Raw genomic sequence first — 14098 nt, 5'->3', positions numbered from 1 at the left:
TTCTTATGTTAAGTGCAATACTGTCTACAAGATATGTAAATATTTCATTGATATAAGACTAGGAATCTTCATGATTATAAGCAATATTGTTTCATTCTCCTAAAGTAGATTACTGAAATATGCATTTCCCATATGAGTTTTGTGACATATGTATAAGTTTAATCAATATTGCTGGCATACTTCTTAATAATGGAGACTATCTGGCTGTATTTATCAGACACTGCTTTCTGAAAAATTGAAAAATGTAAATGGCTAACTCACTTGTTATCATGTTGAACATATCTCTTCATGAAGCAGTCCTTCAAGTATATGGAATGAGGCAAGGTTATTTACAGACAAAACTACTGCCAGGAAATGTTTCTGTATCCCATATTAACACATGTTACCCAGTCATAACTCATGTGATATAACCAGCCAATGATGGCATATATTCAGAGCATAGGACATGATGTAATCAACCAATGGCAACATCACTGTTAAGCAGAGCAGACACAAAGTAGCTAGTGAAATAGACAAGAAAAAGCAACAGACCAATCCATGGCACTTAATGTATAACCACCAAACACTTCCAACTCATCTGAAGTCAAAGAAGAGCTTTGTCCAATGGACACTACCCCTAGAAGCCCAACTTTAATCCTTGCACTCATCTTCTACAAACCTGTGTCCAAAGAGGAAATCACACAAGGGCAGCAACTAAAGTGTAGTACATGGAGAGCACTGAATACATTAAGAACAGGAGGCGCAAAATGCAAAGTAAGCACAGTGAAATGGGCTACTCTGAAGAGACCAGCGTGAATGTGGAGAAACACGGACAACTGAAGATTTGCTCATGTGCCCGCGTATCAAATTTGTTTGCACAGTGTAAGATCTATTTTTGTGCAATGACAAGGCCATTAAAGCTGCAGAGTTTTGAAAGAAGAGAGTTTAGATGTTCTTGCCAAGACACTGAAAGTAAAGTAAGTAAGCACATAATTAGAAAAAGTTAATGGTTTAAATTAATATACATTTAATATACACACCTGGAAATTGAAATAAGAACACCGTGAATTCATTGTCCCAGGAAGGGGAAACTTTATTGACACATTCCTGGGGTCAGATACATCACATGATCACACTGACAGAACCACAGGCACATAGACACAGGCAACAGAGCGTGCACAATGTCGGCACTAGTACAGTGTATATCCTCCTTTCGCAGCAATGCAGGCTGCTATTCTCCCATGGAGACGATCTTAGAGATGCTGGATGTAGTCCTATGGAACGGCTTGCCATGCCATTTCCACCTGGCGCCTCAGTTGGACCAGCGTTCGTGCTGGACGTGCAGACCGTGTGAGACGACGCTTCATCCAGTCCCAAACATGCTCAATGGGGGACAGATCCAGAGATCTTGCTGGCCAGGGTAGTTGACTTACACCTTCTAGAGCACGTTGGGTGGCACGGGATACATGCGGACGTGCATTGTCCTGTTGGAACAGCAAGTTCCCTTGCCGGTATAGGAATGGTAGAACGATGGGTTCGATGACGGTTTGGATGTACCGTGCACTATTCAGTGTCCCCTCGACGATCACCAGTGGTGTACGGCCAGTGTAGGAGATCGCTCCCCACACCATGATGCCGGGTGTTGGCCCTGTGTGCCTCGGTCGTATGCAGTCCTGATTGTGGCGCTCACCTGCACGGCGCCAAACACGCATACGACCATCATTGGCACCAAGGCAGAAGCGACTCTCATCGCTGAAGACGACACGTCTCCATTCGTCCCTCCATTCACGCCTGTCGCGACACCACTGGAGGCGGGCTGCATGATGTTGGGGCGTGAGCGGAAGACGGCCTAACGGTGTGCGGGACCGTAGCCCAGCTTCATGGAGACGGTTGCGAATGGTCCTCGCCGATACCCCAGGAGCAACAGTGTCCCTAATTTGCTGGGAAGTGGCGGTGCGGTCCCCTACAGCACTGCGTAGGATCCTACGGTCTTGGCGTGCATCCGTGCATCGCTGCGGTCCGGTCCCAGGTCGACGGGCACGTGCACCTTCCGCCGACCACTGGTGACAACATCGATGTACTGTGGAGACCTCACGCCCCACGTGTTGAGCAATTCGGTGGTACGTCCACCCGGCCTCCCGCATGCCCACTATACGCCCTCGCTCAAAGTCCGTCAACTGCACATACGGTTCACGTCCACGCTGTCGCGGCATGCTACCAGTGTTAAAGACTGCGATGGAGCTCCGTATGCTACGGCAAACTGGCTGACACTGACGGCGGCGGTGCACAAATGCTGCGCGGCTAGCGCCATTCGACGGCCAACACCGTGGTTCCTGGTGTGTCCGCTGTGCCGTGCGTGTGATCATTGCTTGTACAGCCCTCTCGCAGTGTCCGGAGCAAGTATGGTGGGTCTGACACACCGGTGTCAATGTGTTCTTTTTTCCATTTCCTGGAGTGTAGTTACATCATAAACCTAAGCTTTCTCATATAAATTGGTCATAAATATCTTTTTTGCTTTTTTCCAAGGTAGGATCATAGGATTACAGCTTAAATTGCAGTAACTGAATATTTCTGACAAGCACGATTATAAATTTCACTGCTGAGCACCAAACATTTTGTGGGTTATCCGGCTTAATAAATGTTCTGTTGAACACTTTGACTTTTCCACAAAACATCCAGTTACCTGTAAAACTACTCAAGAACTCACCTTGCACTTTTTTCTGAATGATAATTATATTTTTTGCCATCATTACTGCATAACTTGTAACCTACGAAAGAACTAAAACAAATACAAAAAACTAACCTTGAACCTTGGTCATTTTTTAGTGTGTGTTACACTGTAAGGTAAGTCAAACACAAAATCACCAGAAAAATCTTAAATAATGACATAAATGGCTGGTCTCCTGGGCCCAAAACTTTTTGGAGTGGCTGCTCCTTAAAGTGTTATATTTTGAATGATATTCAAGTGCTCCATGATTTCAGACATTCATCACACATTCTTACAAGTAACATAAAATAACGCTTCTCAAATCAACATTCACAGTATTTTTCCATAACCTGTTAGAAATGTAAACAGTTATGCCATCACATTCATCGGAACAGTTTCCTGTTACAAAATGCTGCAGAGTCTTTATCCTATGACCTTTGACACATTTGCTATTGATAGATGCTTGTGTGTGCAATGTGTTTTGATGTTGTAAATGGCACATTTTCCTTGTAACTAAAGTTTTATTTAGGTGTTATTCTCTCATTTATGTTCTGTTGCTGCGGTACTATTCTTTAGTAATACACTGAAGCAAAATTCTTAGCGTGTCAGTTCCTATCGGTCAAAATTACAAAAAATTACCTGAAATCTAAAACAATAAAAAATTGCCGCAATTCTTAAAAAATTCCAGAGTTTTACCACATTTTCCCTGGATGAAGAAATTCTTGGGCTGTTCCCAGATTTCCTGATTGTCCTGGGGCATATTCACCCTGTAATATAACTGCAGAATAGTTGCTACTGTAAAAAGGTGGTACTATCTCAGCTATATCAGGTATCTTTTGTTTAAACACTATTGCTTGGTAAATATTTATGTCACTACGTGCTGACAGTCTACGAAAGCTATTTACAACCTTTCAGAATGGAGAAATATTTACAGTGATTGTTACTACTTACTGTGCTCCTATGAAGAATTCTCAATGCTTAGATGCGCAAAACCCTCATAAGCTTTAGAAGTGACTAACATGAGATTTTCCTAATTTATTGTATTATGAGGGCTGTTCAAAAAGTATCTGACTTTTATTCATAAAATCAATCTTTATTCAGACACAACTGTTTGACACTAGTCACCTTTAAAGTAGCCCACTTCATTCTACACATCACTCCCAGTGCTGCTACCACTGCTGTAAGCATCTCTGGAAAGCCTCTTTTTGTACAGTGTGCAGCTGCTCTGTCAAATTCTGTGTAAGATCTTCCCTGTTCTGGAATCTGGTCCCTTTCCGAGTCATTTTCAGTTTAGGGAAAAGCCAGAAGTTGCTCGGTGCTAGGTCAGGGGAACAGGGAGGCTGACAAATCATAGACATATTGTGTTTGACTAAAAATCTCTGACTTAACTGAGAAGGATGAGTGGGTGCAGTATCATGGTGAAGCTGCCAACTCTCTGCTGCCCAGAAGTTCTGGCTGTTTGTGGCTAATTGCTTCACAAAGGTGGTGCAGAACATCTTGGTAGTACTCCTTGTTGATTCTAGTACCTTGTGGGGGATACTCATGATGGATCATGTCATTGGAGTCAAAAAAAGACAGTAAGCATGACTTTCACATTGCTGACGACATACCTCATTTTTCTGTGTCTTGGGATGATGAATGCTTCCATTGTGATGACTGGAAATTTGTTTCTGGTTCACACCCATAAACTCTGGACTTATCACCAGTGATCACTGTGTTATGGAAGTTGGGGATGCTGTTCACAGAATCCGGCATCTCTTGTGCGATCTCTGACTGAAGTTACTTCTGTTCAGTTGTTAGCAACTTCGGCACAAATTTTGTTGAGACCCTCCTGCGGTCCAACTGTTCCATAAAAATGGAATTAATAGATCCAATTCTAATTTTGACCTCATCTGCAAGTTCTCTGATCATGATCTGTCTGTCCTGCATCACTAGGGCCCTTAGTGATCAATGACAACCTCATTTGCCGGTGCTGGGGGCCTATCTGAACATGCTTCACTCTTTATTGATGAGTGGCCATCTTTGAAGCAATTGTCCCACTTCTTTATCTGTGAGGTACCGATTGCTTTGTCCCCAAACACTTCTCGAATCTTGAAGATTGTTTCAACTTGAGAATTACTGAGCTTGAAACAAAATTTGGTGCAGTAACATTGTTCCACTTTTTCTGTTATTTTACCCACAACACAAAATCTGATGACTACCACTTATACCTGTTCACTTGTCAGCAGCTAGCCAGTGACTGGTTATGTCCATAGTTATGGAAAAAAAAGAAAAGGAATGCACACTACATATGCCTACAAACATAGAGACTGCACATGCCCTGATACTTTTGTTAGTTTCAACAATAAAATATAAGGTTGGATACTTTTTGAACAGCCCTCTTACATCTTCCAATAGAGTAACAAAGATCTTTGCACTAGAATACAAAACTTCTCTCTGAAACATAAAGAGAGATGCTTCTCTTTACAATGCAATGCAATCTGGGAACAACATACCTGAGATACACCAGACGTGGTGTTTGCACCTGCAGGACCACATGTGTTATCAGTAGCATCCTCCTGGGCAGTCTGTTTCACCATGCCACCAATAGCAACAGACAGTGTCACTTTCAATACATACTGGAAAGCTATCCCCAGAAATCCAAGAATTGCAACAGCAGCTCGCAAAGGAATAAGTGCTGTAAAATTTTTTATACTTTTTTTTAGCCCATTCAAGAAATCCATAAACCAAAAGAAAATGATGTACAATCTACTAGAACTTAAGCTCTTCTCTTGTAAAGCTCAAAGAAGACAATAAGAAATGAATTTATTGTTCATACACGAGAAAGTATTATATTTAACTGTTACTGCCATCCTTATGTGTAAGGTTGAGCTCAGTCATAGTGGTAAAACAGTACAAATTGTATCTCTAGACCAATCTACAAGGCATCCTCAAATAGATATGTTAAAACATCATTTACAATAAAAAAGAGATCATCTTTGAAATCACATTAAGGAAGTGGTCAACACTATTTTAAGCTATTACAAAGTTTCATTTGAGACAACTAGGACCTATTTGGACAGTAAGTAAAAATAAACATTACTGTCAAAAGAACTCTCATGATTTTATATCAGTTACCTGGAAATGATCTGCAGCCATTCATGGACTTCATGTTCCCAAATGATGATGGAATTTTTATGGCTAACAGTGCACCTTGTCGCCGGAGCAAAATTGTTCACCACTGCTTTCAAGAACATTCTGGACAAATAGAGCAAATGATTTGGTCACCCAGATCACCCAACATGAATCCCAATGAACATTTACAGGATATAATCGAGAGGTCTGCTCATGCACAAAATACTGCATTGGCAACACTTTCACAATTATAGATGGCTATAGAGGCAGCATGACTCAGTATTTCTGCAAGGTACTTCCAACGACTTATTGAGTCAATGCCACATAGAGCTGCCGCACTGCCGGGAAAAAGGAGGTCTGACATGATACTAGGAGGTATCCCATCACTTTTAAAACCTCAGTGTACGGTATACATTCACTGTAAAAAAAAAAAAAAAAAAAAAAAAAAAAAAAAAAAAACTTCTAAAGAAACATAGGCAGCCTCATAAAAGGTGTAAAACAAAGCCTTGGGCTATAGATAGAAAGATGATGAAAGAAACACATTTCGCTGAGAAGAAGGCAATGTGTGAAGCTTTCCATGGTGATTACAGCAGAATCTTATTGAAAGATCTCTAAAAAAACCCAAGTAATTCTGGTCATATTTAAAGGCTGTTATTGGCACCAAAGTTAGTGTCCATGCACTTATGTAGGAAAACTAAATCTATTATTGTTATGGGTGACTTCAATGTGGACCTTTTAACAGAAAATAGAAACAAGACAGATTTTGAACATTTAATGTACTGTTACAATTTAGTAGCAGTGGTGGACACTCCAACTAGAGTAACTGCCAGCTCTAGCACTTTAATAGATAATGTATTTGTAGATAAGGATATTTGCAATAATTTAACCATGAAAAATATTATAAATGGGCTCTCTGATCATGAAGGGCAATTCCTCACTCTAAACCAAATGAATGTACAAAGAAAAGAAAATTTCATTTGGAAAACATTTAGGATTATAAACAGACACACCACTGAAACCTTTAATCAGCAATTACGGCTTGTGGACTGGTCTCCTGTATATGCTACAGTTGATGTTAATTCAAAATTTAATATATTTATCAATGAAGTTATAAGACTTTTTGAAGAAGCATTTCCTAAAAAATCAGTGAGAGAAAACCTGTTCAAATCAGGAAACAAGCCTTGGATTACTAAAGGCATCAAAATCTCTTGTAAAACAAGAAGAGAACTATATGCTGCAGCCAGGAGTTCAAATGATAACAGTAGGATCACACACTATAAAATCTACAATAAAGTGCTGAATAAGACAATTCAGGCAGCAAAGAACATGTGCTTGAAGGCAGAAATTGACAACTCGAGCAATAAAGTAAAAACTATCTGGAAATTTGTAAAGAAGGAAACGGGGAAAAATGCAGTTTGTAGTGAAAATATCCAAATCAAAAGTGAGGGTAATCTTGTTAGCGATCCAAAAACAGTTGCAGACATATTCAACTACAATTTTTTAACAGTAACAGAAAAAATAGGTTTACAAGGGCCCATGAAGCAAGCCATCAATCTTTTGAAAGCTAGAGTACCTGGTTTAGTGCAACACATGAAGGTAAAAACAGTCACTGTTCAAGAAATTGAAAGAGTTATTAAATCCCTGAAAAGTAAAAACTCTGCTGGAATTGACAACATTTCTAACAAATTATTAAAATACTGCTCCAGCCATGTAAGTAAAGTCCTTTGCCACATTTTTGATGCGTCACTTAAGCAAGGAATAGTTCCTGAGAGGCTTAAGTATGCAGTTGTAAAACCGCTGTATAAGAAAGGGGATAAGACGGATACTGCTAACTATAGGCCAATATCACTACTGACAAGCTTTTCAAAAGTTTTAGAGAAACTAATGCATGCCAGGATAGTTAAGCATCTCAGTGAACACAATAGCTTCAGCAAAAGTCAGTTTGGATTTCAGAAAGGTTTGTCAACAGAAGATGCAATATTTGCATTTACTGGCAAACTCTTGAAATCTATCAACAAAAAACTGAAAGTGATTGGCATATTTTGTGACCTAACAAAAGCATTTGACTGTGTAAATCACCAAATTCTTTTACAAAAAGCTGCACACCTCGGTATAAGTGGTGCAGCAGGGAAATGGCTCGACTCATATCTGTCAAACAGAAAGCAAAAAGTTGTAGTAGATAGTCAAGATGGTGTCCCAATATCTTCAGAATGGGGTACCATTACATGTGGAGTGCCGCAGGGCTCAGTTCTGGGCCCCTTACTTTTTATTATATTTATAAATGATCTTCCTCTCTCTACGGAATATTGTAGATTCACCATTTTCGCAGATGACACTACACTACTTATTGATAATTCGGAAGATAAGCTTGAGGTAACGGCAAATAAGGTTTTAAATGAAACGGTGAACTGGTTAAACATTAATGGTCTTATTTTAAATTACTGTAAAACAAACTACATTCAGTTCCACAAAACATCCAAAGATGAGGCATTATTTGTAAAGGTAGGTGAGCAGACAATAACCAGGGTAGATTCCTCAAAATACCTAGGCTTGCATATTGATAGCAAACTGAATTGGTACAACCACATCATGGATCTGTGCAAAAGACTAAGTTCAACAACATATGCATTGCGCATTGTTTCTTCTTATAGAAATATGGAAACCATGAAGTCAGCGTATTATGGTTACTTTCATGCAATTGTGGCATTTGGAATTATATTTTGGGGAAATCAGCCACTGGCTAAAAAAGTACTGTGTGTACAAAAAAGAGCCATAAGGATCATGTGTGGAGTCCATCCTAGAGCCACATGCAGGAATCTTTTTAAGAAGCTTGAAATACTTACATCCACTGCGCAATATATATTCTCATTGATGTGCTTCATAAGAAAAGAAAAATCCATCTTTAAGCTGAATAGTGCATATCACAGTCACAATACTAGAAGGAAACATGATATCCACTATGAACAGCCAAATCTAAGTATGGTGCAGAAAGGAGTCCATTTCAGTGGCTGTAAGATTTTTAATGCCCTCCCTTCAAGAATTGTTTGGTAGATGATGATCTCCTGTTTAAAAAAACCTTAAGGCAGTTCCTATTGCAAGGATCATTTTATACATTAGAAGAGTTCCTGAACTACAGTGTTGTAAGTTGCAAATGTATGCGCAAATTTGTATTTGTAATACCGAATATTTTTATTGTAAACATATATTTTGCAATATTTATTTCTCTGTAACACTTATTATTTTGTAATCTTTATCTCTCTCTAAAATGTATTTTTGTAGTGGGACCTAAGTTACTGTTTACTGTTTTTTGTTTCGTAATCTCTATCTATTTCTAAAATGTATTTTTTTTGTAGTGGGACCTAAGTTACTGTTTACTTTTTTTGTTTTGTTTTATGTATTACCATAAATTCTGGCCAAAAGCTTGTAAAATTGACACGTTCCATATCCTGTGATACTGTCACAACATGGATCACCGGAACAAGAGATAAATAAATAAAGAAATAAATAAAAAAAAGAACAAAAGATTCCATTTTCAAAAGGTCCTATGCAAAGGAAGTTACAGATGTACTGCTCCAATTTACTTCTTGCACCACTGCAAAGATGAGCGATACAGATATTACTTCTGTGGCATTGAGAAATAGCCAATATCGCTAAAATTAAACAAGGCTCCAGGGCCCAATGGAATCCCTATTACTTTCTATACAGAATTTGAAGCTGAGTTAACTGCCATCTTGGCCATAACATGTGTAGAACCATTGAACAAATGCTGTGCACATTGATTGGAAGAAACCACAAGTCATGCCCATCTAAAAGAAAAGTAGTGGAATTGATTTACAAATCTGTTGTTTGTCACATTGACATTTTCTGTTGTACAATTCTTGAACATATTTTGAGTTCAAAGATAAATAGTTTATCTCCAACAAAATACCTGGCAATCAGCATGCATTCTGAAAACATCAACCATGTGAAACTCGACTTGCCCTTTCATCACATGCCATTCTGTAAGCTGTGGATCAAGGAAAGCAGGTGGCTGCAGTATTTCTTATATTCTGAAAAGCACTGACTCAGATCCACAGCAACAATTATTAGCAAAGGTATTCTTATATGGGATATCAAGAAACATTCATGATTAATGACCTCACCGACAATATTAATAGTAATCTCAGACCTTTTGCAGATGATGCAGTTATCAGTAATGAAGTGCAGCCTGAAGAAGGCTGGACAAATATCCAGTCAGATCTTGATAGGACTTCAAAGTAGTGCAAAGGTGTTCAGGAATGTAAAATTGTGCAATGCACAAAATTCAGGAAAGTAGTATCCTACGGCAATGGCATCAAACCACAACTGGAATCATCTGACTAACAAAAATATGTGGAATGCAACAATCTGTAGTGGCTGGACAAATTCAATTTAATTTTATCCATATCTGACAGCTTCAAATATGACTGTATTCTATACACTGGAGGTATGAATTAAAAAACGCCTTCAGTCGTGTTTTATTAAGGACACAATGCATTTCGGACCCTGTGGGTCCATCATCAGGTGTAATTCACATCGTGTCCTTAATAAAAGATGAAAACCTGTGACTGAAGGAGTTTTTTAATTCATACCTCCAAAATCTATGGTGGTATGAAATGGAATGATCACATAGGGTAAGTCATAGGTAACCACCTCACAGACTTTGGTTCTTTGGCAGGATAGTGGAAAAATACAGTAAGTCTACAAAGGAGGCTGCTCACAACTCTCGTGTGTTCTATCTTACAATATTGCTCAAGTGTACGCAACCCATACTGAATAATTCTAACAGGAGACATTGAACATATGTGAAAAATCTTGGGATATTCTTCATTGCCCTCAATATCACTCCCATAAGGACTGTGATAAAGATCAGACTAATTACAGCAAGCAGCAAGACATTTATGCAGGCATCCTTCATGCATTCCTGCCCAGCTGGAATGGGCTATAACCCTAACACGTGGTACCACAGTAAGCAACCTCTGCCACACATTTCACAGTGGTTGATTGATCATTTTTTATTGGTCCAGTTATATCATACAGCACAAATTGTACAATTGAGCCAGCTGGAGTGGCCGAGCGGTTCTAGACGCTACAGTCTGGAGCCGCACGACCGCTACCGTCGCAGGTTCGAATCCTGCCTCAGGCATGGATATGTGTGATGTCCTTAGGTTTGTTAGGTTTAAGTAGTTCTAAGTTCTAGGGGACTGATGACATCAGAAGTTAAGTCCCATAGTGCTCAGAGCCATTTGAACCATTTGTACAATTGATACTGAACAGGTTGACAGAATGTGCACATAGATGTAAATCAGTTTGGGTTCCTGTGATGTGTAGGAAGACACAAATTGACATTGACCCTATGCTTTACCTTAGAAAAGAGGCTGAAGAAAGGTAAATGCACATTTATAGCATCTGTAGATTTGTAAGAAAAGCTTTTGATTATGTTAACTAGAAAACACTCTTTTTAATTCTAAAGTTCTAAGGGATAAAATACAAAGAGAAAAATGCTATTTGAAACTTGTATAGAGGCCATCTGCAGTTATAAGAATCAAGAGACATTGAGGCATACCAATAGCTGACAACAATTGGTTGATATTAGAACATTTAATTGTTACATTTTGTAACTTATAACACTTGGAAATGATGTGCACATCACAAGTCAATGATCTTAAAAATGATTTGTTTCAGAATTGATCTAACTTATTTAAAAGTCCTCATTCTCACTTTTCAACAAATGTTTGACTTTTTTTCGAAAGCTTTGTAGAGGATGCAGCAACATAGCTTCCTGATTTCAAAACATAATAAAACACATTTTCTGAATCAGATTTTTAATTTTTTTTTTAAATAATGTAGATACTCATCTAAAGTTTTGTTTTATGCAGTTTTGAAAATCATAACAGGTAGGTGACACTACCCCCCCCCCCCCCCTCCCAATCCCCCCATTGCCCATACACTGAATAAGCTGATTTGTGGCATTTTTCATGCCCCTTACCAGCACGGCAGCTGGTATGTTGGCAATTTCTGTCCAGATGTTAGCCTTCAGGTCTTATAAGGTCTTTAGACAGTTGACATAAATGATAAATGCAGGACTTAAAAAAAAGAGAAAGAATCACAAGGGGACAAATCAGGGGAGCACCTGGCCACTACAAATCACCCCTTATTGAAATGAGGCACTCTCGGAAGTGTTCTCTCAAAACAGCTATCAATGCCTTTGCAGTGTGAGCCGTTGCTCCATCCTGTTGAAATCAAATGTCCCCTCAGTTCACAGGAGTTGTAAAAATTTTCATTACGTTTTCATAAGATTTTAGCATGAAGTATTTGATAGGTAATTATTATTATACATTTTAACTTGATATAACTCTGTTTTATAAATTTTATAAAGTTACTCCCCTACTTAATAACTCACCATTGCTGTGAAACTGGTGGGTGGTAAGAAAATTTTACTACTGACAGAGACACAAAAGTGAACAGTAGGTAAAATAGGTTGACTGTCCCTGATGTATATTGTGTGGAACCTAAAATTACTGTTTTTTAGCCCAGCCAGTTAGTGGTCATCCATGTTAATTATTATCACTTACAAACTTTTTGAAAATTCTGATAAGCGTTGTAGCTTAATCACCTGTGTTAAAATATTGAGACTACTAACTCTTGTAAAGCTGATTATCAAAATGGAACTCAGTCTGATAAACATGTAAAGGTCAAAAAATAATGCTGTCAGCATTGTGTACATTATTTAACAACTGTTCACCAAATCCAATAAACACAGGTGGATGGTTAATGAAAAAATTCTATTAGACTTGTGAGATAAAAACCAGGTCAGTAATGCTACAACATGAAAGAGCAGCAGTAATAGATAAATGTGATGGACAAAATTGGAGGCTATCCATGTTATTTAATCTGTAGAAGTACATGCAACAAGCAAAATAAACTATTGAGAACTCTGAAAAATTAGTTACAGTTCCTGAAGAAGAGATAAAAACTTTGAAGTTTGACAGTGACTTGTTATGCTGTCAGAGACTGCAAAAGACTAGGACAATCAGTTGAATGCAAATGGATAGTGTCTCGAAAAAAAAGGTTATAAGATGAACACAAATAAAAGTAAAACAAGGGTAATGTTGTGCAGTAAAATTAAATCAGGTGATGCGTAGCAAATTTGATTGGTAAACAAACACTAAGAGTAGTAGATGAATTTTGCTGTTTGGACAGAGCACTAACTGATTACATCCAAAGTAAAGAGGGTATAAAGTTTCAGACTGGCAACAGTAAGAAAAGCTTGTCTGGAGAAGAGAAATATATTAAAATTGAGTATAAATTTAAGAATTAGAAAATATTTGTATGAAATATAATCTTTATGGGTACAAAACAAGGACAACCAACAGAACAGACAAAAGGGAACAGAAACTTTTGAAATGAGTTGTTACAGAATAATGCTCAAAAGTATGTGGGTAGATCAGGTAATTGATGAGGAGGTACTGAATGTAGTTAGGAAGACAAGAGCTTCATGACACAGCTTTATAACTAAAAATTATTATTATATTAAAATTACATACTGGATTCCTTGCGAGCAGTGTTACTTGAAGTCATGTTGCCGGTTTTGATGATTAAATGGTAATCACACTCTGAAGGTTCACTCTATGGTTCACTTTGTTTTTATTCCTCTGCTTATCTTATCTTAAGAAGAAGTAGTTTTGTAGTTGCTTGTTAGATTAATGTACAACATGCAGAGACCTCAAAGAAAACGTAGTTATCAGCTGAAGAGGAGTATTACTTGTGTATCATTTATCTGGCATAATATTGCCATTAACTGATAGGACATTTGGCTCTCATATCAGATTTCTATGGTTTCAGTATTCATATAGAAATAACTGTTAGTCACATTTACACAGCATAAACTTAAGTCTTCTATAAATTATCCATACTATAGTCAACTATGAAAACATTATTATTACTATTATCCCCCCCTGAGTTTGTGAGCTTTTCCAAGACTGCTGATTTTTTACATCTGCAATACTACTAAGGCAACCAACATATGTAGCTATTAATATACTGAAGGTTTTAGTTTATTGACTACGAGCCCAAGCTCAGTCACACCAGATTTACATTAAGTGATCAGACCTGCAGGTGGCTATCACAGTGTGTGGGTGTGTACAAACACACACACACACACACACACACACACACACACACACACACACACACACAAACACCTACACCTACCTGCAGTTACGTTGTCCTGGTTGACTAAATGTGCACATGCTGTTGCTCTGTGGGAATGGGAGTTCA

The 14098-nt window shown here is 38.2% G+C and overlaps 1 protein-coding gene across 2 annotated transcripts in view; it reads right to left on the bottom strand.

Moving 5' to 3' along the window:
* Nucleotides 1-13471, bottom strand: part of LOC126198576 (putative inorganic phosphate cotransporter) — a 92748-nt gene extending 79277 nt beyond the window's left edge. Inside the window, exons 1-2 of one of the 2 annotated variants that reach the window (XM_049935012.1) lie at nucleotides 13366-13471; nucleotides 5182-5363 (exon numbers count right to left, since the gene is read on the bottom strand). In XM_049935012.1, the coding sequence (XP_049790969.1) occupies nucleotides 5182-5363; nucleotides 13366-13399 (216 nt within the window). In that variant the 5' untranslated portion in view covers nucleotides 13400-13471. Of the gene's footprint in view, nucleotides 1-5181; nucleotides 5364-5803; nucleotides 5928-13365 lie in introns of those variants that run through there. The other variant, XM_049935013.1, reaches the window with a different exon arrangement.
* Nucleotides 13472-14098: the final 627 nt, after the last annotated feature.

Source organism: Schistocerca nitens, chromosome 8 (genome assembly GCF_023898315.1).
Source record: "Schistocerca nitens isolate TAMUIC-IGC-003100 chromosome 8, iqSchNite1.1, whole genome shotgun sequence".
Lineage (NCBI taxonomy): Eukaryota > Metazoa > Arthropoda > Insecta > Orthoptera > Acrididae > Schistocerca > Schistocerca nitens.
This window is presented reverse-complemented; position numbering and strand designations above follow the sequence as displayed.